The sequence below is a fragment of the Prinia subflava genome, chromosome 4 (assembly GCF_021018805.1).
Source record: "Prinia subflava isolate CZ2003 ecotype Zambia chromosome 4, Cam_Psub_1.2, whole genome shotgun sequence".
Taxonomy (NCBI): Eukaryota; Metazoa; Chordata; class Aves; order Passeriformes; family Cisticolidae; genus Prinia; species Prinia subflava.
The window spans coordinates 27,264,740-27,282,156 of record NC_086250.1 but is presented as its reverse complement, the minus strand read 5'-3'; the positions used below and the strand labels follow the sequence as shown (position 1 = coordinate 27,282,156).

General features: G+C 38.7%; 2 protein-coding genes across 6 annotated transcripts in view; one reads left to right on the top strand and one right to left on the bottom strand.

The window, feature by feature from the left end:
• Positions 1 to 4,073: 4,073 nt before the first annotated feature.
• IKBIP (IKBKB interacting protein) lies at positions 4,074 to 12,156 on the bottom strand. Of its 2 annotated transcripts, none has more exons than XM_063396258.1 (4): positions 12,017 to 12,156; positions 9,847 to 10,075; positions 9,027 to 9,144; positions 4,074 to 5,107 (listed from the first exon to the last, which is right to left on the bottom strand). In XM_063396258.1, exons 2-4 carry the CDS (start codon positions 10,038 to 10,040, stop codon positions 4,352 to 4,354), a joined length of 1,068 nt encoding a protein of 355 aa, XP_063252328.1. In that variant the 5' UTR covers positions 10,041 to 10,075; positions 12,017 to 12,156; the 3' UTR covers positions 4,074 to 4,351. The 2 variants fall into 2 exon arrangements, with proteins under 2 accessions (XP_063252328.1, XP_063252327.1); XM_063396257.1 differs by lacking the exon at positions 4,074 to 5,107 and adding an exon at positions 6,114 to 8,169.
• A 132-nt stretch (positions 12,157 to 12,288) lies between these two features.
• APAF1 (apoptotic peptidase activating factor 1) overlaps positions 12,289 to 17,417 on the top strand; it is a 32,740-nt gene continuing 27,611 nt past the window's right edge. For all 4 annotated transcript variants that reach the window (XM_063396254.1, XM_063396253.1, XM_063396255.1 and 1 more), the window contains exons 1-5: positions 12,289 to 12,422; positions 13,572 to 13,713; positions 13,993 to 14,182; positions 15,412 to 15,609; positions 16,635 to 16,818. In XM_063396254.1, coding sequence (XP_063252324.1) covers positions 13,576 to 13,713; positions 13,993 to 14,182; positions 15,412 to 15,609; positions 16,635 to 16,818 — 710 coding nt within the window. In that variant the 5' untranslated portion in view covers positions 12,289 to 12,422; positions 13,572 to 13,575. The remainder of the gene's footprint in view (positions 12,423 to 13,571; positions 13,714 to 13,992; positions 14,183 to 15,411; positions 15,610 to 16,634; positions 16,819 to 17,417) is intronic.

Here is a 17,417-nt window from a genome sequence, read left to right as displayed (position 1 = left end):
TCTGTCACTGTGACAGTAATAAAGGCACTCTTAGAGGGGGTAGTATCTGCCTGTGTTACTCAGCAAAGTCAAATACCCTAAGACTAAATAAAATACTTGTATAAGTACTTTGTTGTTGAATTAAAATTATTTAATGTTGAAAGTATGTAAGTCTTGTTTCCCTGTCGTAAATGGGAAGCTCTGAAATTATTTGAGTCATTAAATGCTTGTAAGAGCTTCCTTGGAGAAAAGCCTTTACTATAATTTGATCAAGTATCAAGACTTTGCATTAAATCACCTTTTGAAGTTAGGTGTATGGTGCAGCTTGCTGGGCAAAACTGTCAGTTTCTCTAGAGGCATGTTTTAACTCAGTAGATTTTTCTTTGCTGAAAGTTCCTTCTAATCCTGGGGAAAGTGAAGCACTACTGTCAAATGTTAAGGCTGCCAGAAAAGTGAGGCAAGCTTGGCTCATGTAATGAGGTAGTCTGTCAAGCAATCTAGTGTTGAGCTAAGTTTCTGATGAGTCATTCTACACGTGGAGCAAAATCGCACAATTTTTCTCTAGGATTGAGTCAGTGTTGCACAGTTCTTATAATTATGTACAATAGTAAGAGAATCTTAAGTCTGTTTTCGCATTGCTCACTGGTAGACCTGAAACTTTTAAAGATGCTCAGATAATTTTATCAAGGTAGATCTGAGATAATACTACAAGAAGCAGCAGGAGTTCCCCTTCTGTAACTGAGAAAGGAAAATATACTTAGTGTTCCTTGCAGTGTTGTGTTTCAATGGAAAACCCAGGATGGGGAGCGAATTGCCTTGCAGCTGCCGTCTTCATTGACATTCAGCCATAGGATTGTTCAGATGCTTGCTAGGAAAGGGTGTTGTTTAAAGGGTCACCTGCTGGTATTTTAAATAAGCTTCAGTGGGAAAAATGTAGTATTAAAATGCTTTTAAAAGGTCAGCTTCGTTATTGATAATTGCTTTGTGCGTAATGCCTGGTACATTTTCCAAAGTTGAGATGGAGCAGTGGTGCTTTTGATGGATTTACACTTCCATTGCAAGGAAAGTCCTCTATCAAAAAGAGGTACCCCATTTTGACTTTGGGTAACTCCAGACCCATCATGAAACCCTAAAGTGCTCTGTAAAACATGGATTATGTATACGATGCCTGTGTATAATTTACGAAGGAGAAAACATACTTTCTTTCTGGTTTTGGTGATGAGATGAGCTTTCTGGTTGAAAGCATACCATATATATATAAATTTGGAGTAACAACTGCATTTGCACACAGTGTTTGTATCAGGTTGTACTATAGATGAAATGTGCTGACACTTACTGATAACTTGCGGAAATGTCTGTTGCATATCATTTTAAAATGAGCTGTAATAATACAAATAGTTGTAACTCATTTACATTTCTACATAAAATGATGTAGTTTCACAGTGAAAACAATAAACATTCTGCTTTTTTATAGCAAATATGAGTACCTTGGGTAGATGAGCTTAATAGCTGCATGGCTTTGTTACAGAATACAATTTCTGTAACTCAGTGCTGGGGAGAAAGATACTGCTAGCAGGAAATTCTTGGCTGACAACACTTTCTGGTGTCTAAAAGCAGATTTTATTGTTTTGGGATTACTTTGCTCATGTAACATTTCTTTATTGATCACTTAATACAGTTGCTGGCTTTTGGGCTTTTTTTTTTCCTTTCAAGATGCCAACAAGTATATTAATTGGCCGGTTTTGTACCTGAAAGCTAAATTAACAAAAATGATCTGAGTGTCACTACAGGTTGGGCTCAATGGAATGATCTGTTTTAAGTAGTATAGCTGTAATTTTCATGACCTGAATTATTTGATCAGTGATCAATCAATCATTTGATAAAATTGCAGAGTATCACACTAGAAATTAACTAAAGGGTTGTAGTTTCACTGAGCCAATACTCTCCTCACCACTGACAGTACTAAAACAAGGAGGCAAGATTATCAGTCTGCTTTAAATTTTTGAAAAATACCTCACTCTCTGCTCACCTTTCTCACTGTAGAAAAAGTGCTCTGCCTCTCTGCTTAGAGCAGTCTAGTTACAAAGCTACTAGAAAACTTCATTTTTTAGTACAGTGGAGATGTGTGCCTGAAGGGCAAACCGAGATTTGTAATACCTGCGTGGATTAAGGGAGAATTTCTGATTGCTCACCTTACTGATGCGGTCAGTATGGTGATGTGACAACTTTAGATACAGATTATTCTAAAATATTTTTGCCAAGTAAACTTTACCTTTGTGACTTTATCTTTTTGTCTAGCTTGCAGCAAGTTTCTGAAAGGGTTATAATGCTTTAGACTTGCACTTCCTGGGAAGGAAGGGTAGAAAATCTGCATACACCCAAAGGGAAAGGGAAATGAATGGTCCTGTCACATATTTTGCATGCTTAACTTCCTTTGGAATGGGAAGGCACAGGACTTTAGCTTTTTGTACATTTAGCTTTTCACTGGGAGATGTGTTCTAGAATTTGGAGGTTGAAAGTGAAATCCACAGTTGTTTATCCTGGCTTACGTTCTGGTTACTTTCCAAGGAGAGAGTGGACTCTTTTCGTGCAGACAGACCTCTGCTGTGTCAAGGCTGCTCAGATTAACTGTGCAGCTGGAATGTGTTTTCCACATCACTTGTGTAGATGTTGCTCTACCAGTTCTCCAGTTCTGCCTCTCCAGATTCTTACTGGCTACTGACCACAAATGATGCATTCATAAAATCAAAAGCAATGTGAATAAAATTACTGTAACCTGTAATGCCTTTAATCCACAATATATTTATTATGTAACCCTCAAACTCTTAAAGTGTATGTGCGTATGTATATACATTGTTTCAGGTATGATATGCAAATGCATACTTTAGCATGTCTGTTCTAAATTTGCTGCCTCCTTCAAATGCCATTTGGTTATTTTAAGGAGTTCACTTAAGAACTGTGTGGAAGAGCAAAGGGACAGGGGTCAGTAGAGTATCTGTGTATGCTGCTAGGAAAACTTGTCTTTTGACAGGTTTATTCTTGCCATCTGTCAGGTAGACTTGAAAGGGGTAGAAGAAAGGGAGAGATAGGAATGGACCTATATCAGTAAGAGGAAAACTTTAAACAAAATATTGGAGGTTGACTGTGGGCAAATGAAGCAAAGAAGGTACAGAAGATCAGCAACATGAAGCAGACCAAAAGACATGTAATGCTGAATGAATTATGAATGAAAATAGTGAGGGAGAAGAATGCTTGTATCTTCCATACAATCAAGAGTCTAGCAGTTGCAAGATGTTCAGGTATGGAAAAAAGAAAAGTTATAAAGGCCTTACTATATACTTACACTTCTTGCTATAATTTCATTTACAAGGATTTTCTGAGTTGCTGTATTGCTTCTAATTGATATTTATAGTAATTTTTATTCGTATTTAATGCACTTCTCTCCCCCACCTTCCTCTAAAACCATTCCCACTATCTTGTTACTGCCTACTTCATTTCACATGGCTCAACTCTGTTGTTTTGCAGCCCGTAAATAGTCCCAGTAGTTCATAGCAGTGGCCTTTTGGGATATAAGTACCATCTCTTTGCTAATTCTGCTGCTCACTATAGTATTTTACAGGCTAAGAAATAATGAATGGCTAACACTGTTAGGATTCCTGAGCAGACACTGTGACACTGGGATAAAGCCATCAGCAGCATTAGTAGGTCTTTCAGAGCATTGTCACTACAGAGCGTTCTGTGTTTTAAAGACAGAACAGTGCTGCATAGCAATTTCGATTTACAATTATAAAGTCTCACACAAAGCCTTATACAAATTATTCCATCTGTGTGCCAAACGTTTTGGAAGGCATCAGCAATATTTCTGAGCATTTCTTGCTTTGCTGCATTTACCTTGTTAAATATTATTTTTAAAAGAAGCTAGTTTACAAAAATCATAGAGTGAATAGAGACAAAGTGCTACTGTTGTTTGACTACCTCTTGTTTAGCTGGAATTCTATTCCTTCCTTTGCAGCAGGAAAGTGAAACTGGAGAGCTGTCATTCTTGCGTCCTGCTTTCTTCATGAATGCAAACTCTAAAGCTAAGAACATAAGTCTATGCTTTAACAGTGCTTTATTGTACAAAGCAAGCAATTTATTAAATATAACATCTGTCTTTCTTCAGAAAGACAAATACATGCAGAGAGATACTTTTTGTTCACATTATTATTTCTCCCATGCAATAAGTATGACTTTTTCTTGTCCTGTTCAAAGGAAGAGGTTTAGGTGTGCTTCTAAATGAAGCCTTTAAATACTGTCTTGTCTTCTCAGCACTACACATGATGGGAGTTAACACTCCTCAAACACTATTCTTCAGGCAGTGGCATTTCAGTGATCAATTAATGTCTGAAATCTTGGTTATTTCATCTTTCACATCCTTCATCTTCGTTTGAACTCTTGTTAGATTGGCCAATTTCTCGTTCAGTAAAGCAATTTCCTTCTCCCGTTGTAACACCTCCTCCACTAATCTTCCTATTCTCAGTGTTAGGTCATTTATTAAAGGCTCCAAGATGGCAAACTCCTTTTTAACTTTGTGTATCTTAGGTTTTAAATCATTTGCAAATGTAACTGTCTTCAGAACTTTTGCTCTGTCACCTTCAAGACTGAGAAGTCTGTTGGAATGCTTGTTAAAATCACTCCTTAACTCAGACAGTGCTGTCTTAATTTGCTCAATTTTTCTTGCGTTACTGGATGCCAGGCTTTGTAGTTTTGTACTTCGGTCGATGCTACTGGTAAGAAGGTCACCTATATTTCTTACTGTTGCCTTTTCACCTTTTTCCACTTTCTCTTCTAGTGTTTGCAAAGAATCTGTCAGTGCATTCATTTCCGAGACCAGACCTGAAATGCGCCTTATGTCAGTTTTCACTGTCACAATTGTCAACGTTATGTTTTTTGCAATAGAAGCTGTGTTCTGCTCAGCACTTGAAACTGCATGAAAAAGGCTTGTTAAATTCTTCTCCAGTTCTTCTTGTTTTTTAATTATGTTGCTAGACCATGTTTTCATTGTATAAATATCTTCCTGCAGATACTTAATGTGAGAAATTATTTGAAGATCTTCCAGCTGTTTCATTAAGTTCCAAGTCTTTTCACACTACAGGGATACAAAAATATTTCTAGCTTAACAAATCAACATCAAAATTCAAGCTATACTTTAATGAAATATCTTACTATTCTGACATTCGAGTGCAAATCTTGTCTCTAGGAAATTAATTTCTGTTACAGTATAACCAATATTTTTCTTGTCGGTATACATAACAAATGTTAGTACTTCTTCTATTACAATAAAAATTACAGGAAGGTGCTATATGACTTTCCAAGGTGACCTCTGAAAGCATCAAATGGAATCTTCTTCCATATACAGGAATTTTTAAGTCTTCATAAAAGCTATTTTAGTGAAAGAAAACTCATGCAACTGCTGGATTTTTGTCTTGATTTACTAGTTCACTCTTTTATTTTCTTACAATTGGTACTTTGTTTTCAAATTTGAGAGGAAGAAAGGAAATTACCTGAGTATACTATCCTGTTTAATCCCCTATAAGTCAGGGTAGAACATGGAGAGAAAAAACAACACCAAACAGGCAAACCGAAACACATTCTAAGAGGCTAGAATTACTTTCCTATTAATCCTTTTCTAGACACTAATAGTAAAAATATCATCACAGAAACAAGTATTTTTAACTTCAATAGTGCCGGTCCTCCATCACTCAGAACTGTTTGCTCAAAAGCAAAAGACCAAAATTTAAGTTGTGGAAAGTTGTGCCTGTTTCCTAGCTAATGCCCTCCAAAGATGAGGATTTCATGTTTAATCTCCTATACATTCAGTTGTCAGTGGGGTTGAGTTGATGAAAGACTTTGGATTAGGGGTCATACCACTGGCACTCCCATCACCCTGCCTCAAAAAGATACAAAGCAGAAACTCTAGAACTGGAAGATGCTTGTGAAAAGTATTTAAAAAACATTTATTTATATAATAGTTGTTCATGATAGAACATAATACAACATAATAGTGTTCATAATAGAACACTAAAGTATTTACTCTGTACCCTTTCTGGATGAGCAGTTTATTTTGAATTAGAATATGCACCAGGATAAGAAAATTCACTACAATATATTTTTATTTTGAATATGACTGTAAACAGAAATTTATACATAAGCAATAATTAAATGAAACCAACACAGCTTTATAAGACTGAGAAAAATTGGCTTCATAGTCTCTTGAATGAGCAGTGTTACCTGATTAGGGAAGATTTCAATGGAGTTCTCGAGAAATCATAGTATAAACCCAGAATAATTGAAATTAAATCTGATTAAGTGATAATGTTTTGGGCTTGTACTGTTTCTACTAAGCAATCTCCTTTCCTGAGAAATGCAAAATTATCAAGACAATAAATCTGCAGACAATCTGTGTTCTCCCTGATACCCAAATTTCAATGCACAGCTATCAGGCCTATTAGGTAGTACTACATCATGTATAAGTAGGTCTGTGGATAAACTGGATATATTCCCTGCTCTCAAGGACATAATTCCACTGATTTCCTTAATTATTTTTGCAGCTCTTGGTTCAGCAAACTTCAGGAAACAATGTCAGTGACACTGTTAAAACAGTGTTTCTCTTTTCAAATGCAAAGCAATAAGAGACGTATCATGTAATGCCTAACAAAAAAATCCTTACAGAAGAAAAGGTTAGAATTTGTTTCTAAAGCACCAAAAAGCTCCCCCAAAAATAAAAACAAGCCAGCTGCTATGTAAATACCAGATATAGATGCCAGAACAACACAAGGTTCTCAGTAGGGGGTACTTTACTAAGTGTTTTCTCTATGAGTGTTGCATCTTAACTTCAGCTGTTAAAAGTGTACTCAGTGCTTTCCTGCAGCGTGAAACCTTGATGGTTACAAAACATTAAAAGCAAGGTACAGCTATCTCTGCTGAGAAATAAGTGATTAATTGTTCAGTGTTACAAGTCTATTACAAGTCTATGGAAAATAATACATAAAGTAACAACAAAAGAAACCAAGTAGTCAAAACCAAATACAAACTAAAAATATGAACCTGTTTCTCCCGCAAATCTAAATACCTTGCTTCAAGTTTTTAATAAAAAAGATCTTTTAATAAATAAACTGAAAATAATCCTTAATTTTAGAAAATATTCCTTTCCTTCTTCCATAAAGTATTACTCTCTTGTTCTCCAGCCCCTTTCCCAACCTTTCAGGCTGTTCCAATGTCTCTTTAGATCAACAACAATACCTCAGCTATCTTTGATGTACATTTAAATCACATTATTTATTAAAAAGTGCTTTTTCATCAATGAAAAACCTAAGTTCAAATTCACTTATCCCCATTCTGGTCATTTTCTAAGTTAAAGCTTTCTAAAGTTGCTTCTGTTGCTTTTGAAGATACTGTTAAGTCAGGCCCTGTTTCTGGAACAGCTATTTCATGCTGCATTTCCAACAAGCTGCCTTTGGACTGGAGGCCTTCAAGAGACTTCTGTATCACCACTGTATCAGAAACAGTTTTCAACATGTCACTTTCCACAGCGTACAGCTGTGTCTTCAAATCCTCTACCTTTTTCTCCATACCAAGCAAGTCACTTGACAACCTAAGAATAGAGTGAATAGCATTTTCAATTGTTGGCAAATGGGTCTTGCACTCCTCAATTTTAGGTTCATAGTTTGCAAGTTTCTGATTCAGATCTGTGTCCTTGACTACCAGACTATTCTGTTCCTCTTCTAGCTTTTCAACTGACTTTGCATCCAAGTTCAACTTCTGTTCAACTCTAACAAATTCATCATCTTCTTGCTTTTTTAGTGTTCTGATATTTCTGGCTGTACTGTCTTCCAAATCTCTTACTCTTTCTGAAAGGGATTTAATTCTTTGGTCAACTTCATTGGTTTTGGAAGTAACTTCTGTATGTATGAACTTAGCTTCAGATTTTAAACCGCTAGCATTTCTGTTCATTTCATCCAGGCTTCTTCTCCAGGAATTTGTAACATTTTGGAACTTCTCATTAATGCTCTGCATCTTTAGAGAGAGAGTCTGTTCATTGTTCTGAATATCATTTATTATGTTCTGAAGAGAAGATATTTCCTGCCCAAACTCAGTCATCACAGAGATGGATGAGGCAGCTTCTCGCAGGACACTTTCAGAAGACTCAAGCTGTATTTACAACACAAAACAATGTCTGTGTCTACTTAACAAAAGTAAGAACAGAAAACCATTTCCATTTATTGAGAAGAATCAAGTCCCTTAAAAGCCACTGTACTTGTTAAAAAGCTCCTCCATGGTGTGTTTCCATGTTTCATCTTTAAAATATTGTTGATTAACCTAGCATGAAAAAGGTGTATCTGTTGTTGAACTTCTACAGCATATATGCAATTTTCCATGCTTGGGTTTTTTTTGTGTCCAACATACAGTAAATCCTATGCAACATTTTGCAATCTGAAGCATATATAAATATCCAGATTACATCATGTATAAATGACATTATTCTGAGATCAGTGCTGAAACAAAATCACTGGCATGTGCCATGCCGTGCTACCATCACCTGTAAGGTATCAGGGATAATTCGGCAGCCAGCACAGCTTTTGTACTTGATAATGTCAAACAAGGTAGTATTTTTTCATTACTAATGTATTATCTTATCTATCACTTTATTATGCCTTCATACTATTGAACAGGTCTGCTACATCAAAATGTCGGTAAATTTTCTTCAAATCAATGTATGTTAGAATCGCACATAAAGAGAACTGGTAGAATGAAACATGCATTTAAGTTCTTAAAAATAGTTTAGTTTTTAAAAAATTATACTAAGATACAACCACTGTATTCACGTGCTGGAACAATGGCATGGATTGACATGCTTTGTCACATGAAATAATATCTAAAGGCGGATTCCCAGGCAAGTAAAACACATTATGAAAACTTATTTTAAGTCAGTTAAATTAACAAAATAACAATGAAGTAAACTGACAAATGTTCACCAAAGATTATGCAATTAAGATGTTAATGATTACCTTTTCAGAAATAAAGTTTACTTTATTTCCCACATCCAGGATTGTTTCAGCTTCTTGATGTAAAAAATTGTACTTTCTTTCCAGATCAGCAAATTGACCTGACTGCTGAAATAGAAACCTGCAAATTTCAAGTAAATAAACAGAGAGCATAACTTCTTAATTAGCATACATTAAGTATTCCAGGACCTGATTCACAGCAAATTGTTACTGGAGGGATTTGTGTTCACAGAATTTGCTAGATCAATACATGACAGAAAAAAAATTAACAAAATTGATCTGTCTTGATACTGGAATTCAGAAGAGGTATGACAACAAGGAAGCATCCATAGATGTCTTTGCTTTTATGCTGCATGCTAAGGTAACTAAGGCACTGATGCTGCTAAGATATTTTAAAACATCTTAAACAAAGGTATTTGACCTTTACTTAAAGACTCGACTTGATTAACAGTTTATTACACTGCTGAGCAAATTATTTACAGAAAACTCTTACTTCACTTCTTTGTCCAATTACTCATTGCCTACCAAACGAGCACCTACTGTCAGACTAAGCTGCCCTCCAGGTAGATGCAGTCTCCAAACCAGGCATTCAGAATTCATGAGCAAAGCACCTTCAACATGATGTAACAGATGAAGCTTCTATAGTAACTCACCACAGGCCAATGTTTCCACGTTTGTGAATACTGCAACTCTTTCCTTGATCCTTCTCTGGCTTTAATAAGTTTCTACAGACACTTAGCCCAAGCACTCTGTCAACATGTAAATCAAGCAGCCCACAGAATACAAAGGAAAATACTAAAATCCTCTTTAGAGAGTTACTTACCAGCTCACCACCAGGCAAATGGCAAGGGAAACAATACTCAAACTTGTCCTCGAGTCCGTCCAAAAGGAACTGTGATTATTGCTGGTCCTGGGACTTGCCAGCTTCCCATAATTACTGTGCTTCTCAGACTTCTGTGAACCTTCACTGGTCTTAGATGAAGCAATACCTTTTTTCCTTGGCTTAACTTCAGACATTTTGTGGGTTTAAAAAGCAGAAGCAAAGAAGAGAGCTAGGGAAAAAAAAAAACCCAAACAGAAAGGACTAGTTTTACATCTTATTTTTTTTTAAACATCCTCAAAAGTAAACTTTAAGTACACAAATCACCCCCAAAAATGTTTCTTTTGGTGTTCTTTGTGCTTTCTAGTTATGTGAACTTTTTGTAAAGTATCAAAATACTTTCATTTGCTTTCTATATACAGAGCACTGTTTTCATATTTTCTCCAACTGAACTGACTTTACAAGCTTAAGCTAAGTTCACCTTTCCAGAAATATTTCTTCTGCTGCAGAATAAGCTATTTTAAATATGTATTTAAAATGACAGGATTAAAAGTATATATTTTTTGTATCTGATGACTGTCACAAATTCATCAGCAATTTCATCAATGAACTTGTGTTTTACCTGTAAATTTAAGAAAAAGAATTACCTACACCACACTAGAAAGGGGAAGTTAATTTTTCAATTTTAAAAATAAAATTGCACATCAAGCTTTAATTTAGAAATAGTTCTGTTGCAATGATTTTATGTCATCTGTAAAACCACAAATGTCGGTTAACAAAAAGTCACGATAGAAAAATTCAGAAGATTAATGAAATCGTGCCTCTAGAAAAAAGAAAAAGTATAACTTCCTCTTGATAAAATTAAGATCAGAATAGATTAAAGCAATATGAATCTCCAGCTCATATTTTAATGAACCAAGTGAAGCACAGAGTGTAGTTTTTAAGCCTAAAATCTTCCACCATACTGCTCAAAATAGACTTGATCTTTGGCGGAGTTACTTTAGTCTAATTTGAGACTACCATTGTGCTGGTTTTTTTGCATCACATAGCAGCATTACTGCTCAGTCATATATTAAAATACAAATATTTGGACATACTTACATAGTCATATACAGGGTTAAAAGGCATTGTTTAAAATCTTATCTGTCATGCAGATAGCTTAGAGCTGTTTGAGCCACAGTACTAGGAAGCATGCTTGGAGATTGAAGTATGGAGGAAAAACAGTTTTTCATTCCCAAAAGAAGAAGAAAAAAAAAACAACCAAAAAACCCAAAAACAACAACAACAAAAACCCAAAAACAAACAAACAGAAACTACAAACACAAAAAAAAAAAAAAAAAAAAAAAAAAAAAAAAAAACCCAAAAAAAACCCCAAAAACAAAACAAAACAAAAAAAACCCCAAAAAACCCCCCCAAAACCCACAAAACAAAAAAAACCCCACACAAAACAAAACAAAAAACCACCAAAACAGAAAAAATGTATTTTGAAGCTTTATAAACATCTTCTGGTTCGAGAGCACATATTATGAAGTTAAGGTGGAGAAAAAAAGAGAGGTCTGAACAGTATACTGGGAAAACAGTTTAACAGAGAAAATTAAAGCTCTGCTTTAAAAGGACGGCTTCAGCGCGCTGCCCAGCGCGGTACAGAGGGATGGCCCGCAGCTCCCCAGAGACCCTTCCGGACCGCGCTGGGTCCGCTCCCCGCGGAGTGACCCGCATCCCCTCCGCTCCCCACAGAGTGACCCGCATCCCCTCCGCTCCCCACGGAGTGACCCGCATCCCCTCCGCTCCCCACGGAGTGACCCGTATCCCCTCCGCTCCCCCCAAAGTGACCCGCACCCCTCCGCTCCCCACAGAGTGACCCGCATCCCCTCCGCTCCCCACGGAGTGACCCGCATCCCCTCCGCTCCCCACGGAGTGACCCGCACCCCTCCGCTCCCCACAGAGTGACCCGCATCCCCTCCGCTCCCCACGGAGTGACCCGCACCCCTCCGCTCCCCACAGAGTGACCCGCACCCCCTCCGCTCCCCACAGAGTGACCCGCATCCCCTCCGCTCCCCACAGAGTGACCCGCATCCTCTCCGTCCCCGGGCTCCCAGCAAGCCCGAGCGCCCGAGCCCCCGGGCCAGCCCTGGCCTCCCATCTCCCCCTCCCCGCGGCCACTGGCCCGTACCCGCCGCGCTCCTCCGGCCTCAGCAGCGGGGGCCGGAGGCAGGCGGGGCCGCCCAGCCCCGCAGGCACCACGTTTACAGGCCCCGGGGCCCCTCCCCTGGCCGCGGCTGGTGCATCGCCGCCCTGTGCGCCACGTTCGGGCCCGCCCGCCGCCGCTCCCCCGCCGCGGGCAGCGATCCCGGCCCGCACCGCCGGGGCTTGGCGGCTCCGCGCCGGCGCGGGAGGCAGCGCGGGGCTTTGTTCGGCGGCGAGCGGCGAGCGGGCCGGGCCGGCCTTCCTCGCCCAGGCCCGGAAGGAGGAAGCGCTGCCGGCGCCGCCTTCCCGGGAGCCGCGGGGCAGCGGCTGCTCCTCGGGGCTGGGCAGGGGCTCGGGGCCGGCGGCTGCTGGGGCTCCGCGCTGCTCGCCAGGTAAGTGGCGTGGCGGACACGCAGGCACGGACCGGACCGGACCGCACGGCGAGGGGCTCCGCCGGGGCGGCGGACGGGTCAGCGGCGGCGGGCGGGCGGACGGGCGGTCTGAGCGCCTCGGTTGCTGTTTCGGTCGCGGCTGGCATCAGCGGCACGGTGTGAATTAACGCTTTGTTTTGGGTGTTTGTGGAGCGATTTCTTTTGTACGTGCTTCGCGTGTGGCAGTATTATTATTGTTATCCGTTTTTCGACCGGGGAGCTTCAGCGTCCCCTTTCCTCCGCGGTAGGGTGGAAGGCTTTCCCAAGTACGTAATTTTCAGTGAAAATAGGAAATTGTCAGCATGGCGGAAGAGGTACTCTATCGTGAGCTTATTCAAAGGCAGCTGTTCTGCATCCACCCAGCTCGTGGATGAGAGAGTGCCGGAAGGGGTGAGCGCTTCTGCAGGCACCTGCAGAGTTGTTCTGTGGAGGAGTTTGGACTTGCTTATGGAGCTTTCCTGGAAAGGAGTGTGATCGGAGAGAGCGTTTTGATCCTTTGGGACTCTCAGAGTCGCTGATCAGTTCTGGGGAAACCTTTATGCAGTAGTCAATAGTTTTCACCTTCTGTTTTCTTCAGACATTTGGGTTTTGATGATACGGAGGAAGAGTGCAAGTTTAAAGTTGCGTGTCCAAATGCTGATAAAGTCAGTGGCAGTGTTGGGTGCTTCCTCTTCCATCATCTGTCAAGATCCAAGTGCCCTTGTATGGAGTCTTGAACTTGGAGAAGTTTATGCGTTTATCCCGTGCAATGAGACCAGTCCTCTTTCTCATGCTGTTGTCCCAATCGCATGATCCAAGGACTAAAAAAAAAAAAATTGAGGAATGTAATGAGTGGGTAGAAGACCTTTTAATAGAGATGTTTAACAAGTTGCTAATATATGAGAATCTCGTAGTCTTTGGTTTTGTAGTTCTGAAGGTGTTTATAAACATAAATTCATAGCAGTGGGGGAAAGAATTTGTATTTTCAGAATTAGCAGGTGCTTTGGTGCTCTTTTTGATTTCAACACCAAAGTTTATAAACTGTTTTAAAACTTCTTGCCTCATGCTTGTAAGTTATGTTCCTGGTCTGACTTGACTTCCCCCCATCCCCTGCTCTTTTTCACACTGAAGAAATATGGATGTCAAGAGTAGAAACTATTTGCTTATGAATCGTGAAGCGCTGGAAAATGACATCAAGACTTCTTATATTATGGATCGTATGATTTCTGATGAAGTACTAACATTACAGGAGGAGGAGAGAGTGAAGCAACAGGTAGAATTATCTCTCACTGCTCTTTCTCTTCTTAGTCTACTCACATATTTTACCATCCTTTTTAAAAACTGTAATTTCTGACTATCTAATTCCTGGATTTGTCAAATTCTGAAGTGTATACCTAGCACACTAGTTTTTGTTGCTCTTAATAAGGCTAAGGGCTTGGTAAGTTAAAGGCTATTTCTGTAACTATAAACAGTCTATAATTTACAGAGTGATTAAATGATTTCTGAGGTTTCTTAGTTTTGTATAATGCCTCTTCTAATTTTTTTTTTCTAGAATACACGGAAGGAGCGAGCATCTATGCTAATCAACATTATTCTTACAAAGGATAATAATTCCTATAGATCCTTTTATAATGCACTGCTCCATGAGGGGTACAGAGATCTTGCTGCGCTTCTTCAGGACGGCATCCCTGCCGTCTCCTCTGGTAACAGGAAGAGTTCAATGGATGGAATGACTTCCTACGGTCAGTGTAACTACAGCAATCCCTAGGCTTGGTTGTGAACACAAGTGGTCTTTTTTATCCCTTAGAAAGTGAATATGTGTAATACCTATTCCAATGAAAAAGGAGCAGTTGGTGCATTTGTTTGTTTTAGTAGTGTAGTAAATATGTCTCTATTTCACCTTCTTAATATGGCAGGAGAGTTACAACACTTACAACTTTTATAGGTCATCTTGAAAATATTAATACTAAATAATGCTTATTTTAAAAGACAGGAGACCTGTTACTCTCACGGTTTTCTCTAATTTGTAACATTTTTGTTGTAAGTGAAAGGAAGATTCTCATTTGTATGTATTAAAGAAAAACTCCAAGATTCTGATATTTATCTTGAAGAGTAATCTGGAATCTCTCAACCTACATTGTTCTAGTTGATCATTGATTAGTTCATCTAATTACTGGGCTACTTAATTCTTTCCACCAGATCTTTTAGTTACCCTATATAACTGCCATAACTTTTACCTGCATTTTCATCAGTATCATCTCTGACCGACATGAAATAAATTTGTAGTTTCTTATGGGCAGAACCTTCTAACTGCCATATTTACTGGGACTCTACATTTAATAAGTGTCAAAGGCATGTGGAGTTCAAGTTTATCTTAGATAATCTAAGTTTATTGGTTATGTTACTCCATATGGCCACCAAGTGGACAGATGAAGTGGACATTTCCTTTCTTGTTCTGCTTTACCTCTTTCAAGTCATGTTATCTCAGCTTAAATCAATGGAAGTCTTTCTTGGATTCCAGTGCTGTGCTGTGAACTGCCAAGAAAAGGCCTTACACAGCCTCCTTTCTTTTCTGCTGCATCCATGGTGTGGTGACTTCTGGCTGAGAAAGTGACTTGATTGTTAGGTACAGTAATGTTGAGCTCCTGTGTTTGCAACAGTTTCCATGGGAGATGTTAATTCTCTTTTCACTTCTAGGGATTAACATAACAAACTTTTCTTGTGCAGTTATTAATTTGAGCGCTGTTTTAGATAGGAGGCTAGTTATATGCTAAGTAATTTATTTCTAAAAAGCAGTATTTTTTCAGTATTTGGTATTTTGAGTCCAGCAGTTTTTAGGACATTTTTTTGGACATGAGGTGGGGAGGGAGCCCACTAGTCATTTTGGGTAAAGAGTTGTTTGCTTGGGTTTGAAGAGGCATCACATTTAGAACTCATGTTTTATTTTGATGTTTCTTGTTCTTAACTTTAGTGAAGACCATCCTCTGCGAAGGGGGCGTACCACAGAGACCAATGGTGTTTGTCACTCGACCAAAACTGGTAGATGCTATTAAGAAGAAACTGTACTGCTTGGGAAGTGATCCAGGTTGGGTCACAGTTTATGGAATGGCAGGCTGTGGGAAGACTGTTTTAACAGCAGAAGCTTTAAGGGATCCTCAGCTCTTGGAAGGTACTTTCAGAAAAACATCTGTATTTTTATAAAAATCACTATAGGTATACGCACATTGAACGTGTATGGTACAATTTCATATGTCACCTTAAAAGTGATTTGGGTTTCTAAAGTTCTTAGGTGATTCTGAAATACTTGCTTGCAACATACAACTTTCATTACCGTTTAGTGGTCTAGGACCAATAAGTATTCTATTACTTTGTGGAAAAAGTTTTTGAATAGCTTTTGACCTTAGAATCTGCTTTAGTTTATGAGTGTAGATGCATGCGTAATTAACTTGAAATTGTTATTTCTGTTAGTGCAAAATAATATATCTAGTTACATTCCTTTTGGGCATTGCTTATAAGGTCCTCAGACTCCTCTCCTTGCAATGTGAAATTAAAAAAATCTTGCTCTAACTTTTGCATATATTTTAACAGTGGGAGGCATTTTTGGGTGATTAGTATTGCCTTAGCTTAAAGTAGATCATAGATGCAAATGTTTAATGGGATTTTTTTCTATGGTTTTTTTTTTTCCTAGCATAGGACACTAGGAGAAGAAAGTAGGACTTGGCACTAAAGTAAAAAAAGATGTAGAGATAGATACTATAGCATCCTCTGCTACAGGTGACTCTTCTAGATATCTTCTTGATCACTTTTCAGAATTATTTTTTCACCCCAGACTCTGAATTCCTGCAGTACTACACAGTTAAAAATGTAAATGGTAGGTCAGATTAGCAGAAAGACGCATGCAGAAGGGGCTGTGGAGGGACAGGAAGGAAGATGTGTAGAGAGGAGGGACAACAGCATCAGTGATGGTGTGAAATTTCTGTGGGTACTTGCCCTATAGAGTCTGTTCCTTTAAAAATAAACAGGCGTGGTCTTGTAGAACCACCATTTGGTTTTAACAGTAGAGTTGCAAGGATGGCTTGCAACAGACTTTACAGGTTTGTGTTTTAGTTAATGCTGACTTACTGCTGTAAGTTGCTAATAAATATTTATAATTATTTAAAATGTATAGCGTATTAATATTGCTTTTCTTGTTAGATTACTTTCCAGGAGGAGTTCACTGGATCTCTGTTGGGAAACAGGACAAAGCAGGGCTCCTCATAAAACTTCAGAATCTCTGTAGTAGATTGGAACAGGACTCCACTCTTTCACAAAGGCCACCACTTAACATTGAGGAGGCTAAAGATCGTCTTCGTTTGCTCATGCTACGCAAATACCCCAGGTGATGTCAGTAAAATCAAATACTATTCTTTTAACTGATAAAACTTTGCGGAGTAACTTTGGTCTAATCATCTGAGGTGTCTGTGTTGTGGTTACATGTGTCTGGGGTGTATATTTTGTTTTTTTATCCAACTTCCTAACTTACGCTAATATGATTTCTAGCAACAAAATATGTTAACCAGCTGTGCAGGAGTCATATTTGCTTGAAAAAGCAAATAGTGAAGTAATGAAAGATGGGATTGGATAGTAAAAGATTGACAAACAAACATTTGGAAATAAGGATTTCTTTAACTTTCAGTGTTCTCATTGTATGTGTAGACTGCTTTACTGACCTGTGAGGATCATACAGCAGAAAAAAGGATGTGTAGCACTGCAGAAAATTCTTCCTTTCCAGAACTTTAAAAAGTTTAGTCTAGAGGTACCAAAATTAAACCAGGTTTTTATGATGTGACCAATTATTGCTGAGAAACCAGTGTCTTTCTCAGTCATTGCACAGATTTTGTTCACCTTTGAGCAAAAGAGTTTTTGTTATTTGCTGAGGATTTCATTATTCTCTGGGAAAATCTGTACTAAACTAAATAAGCTTGCTTGTCAGTGAGT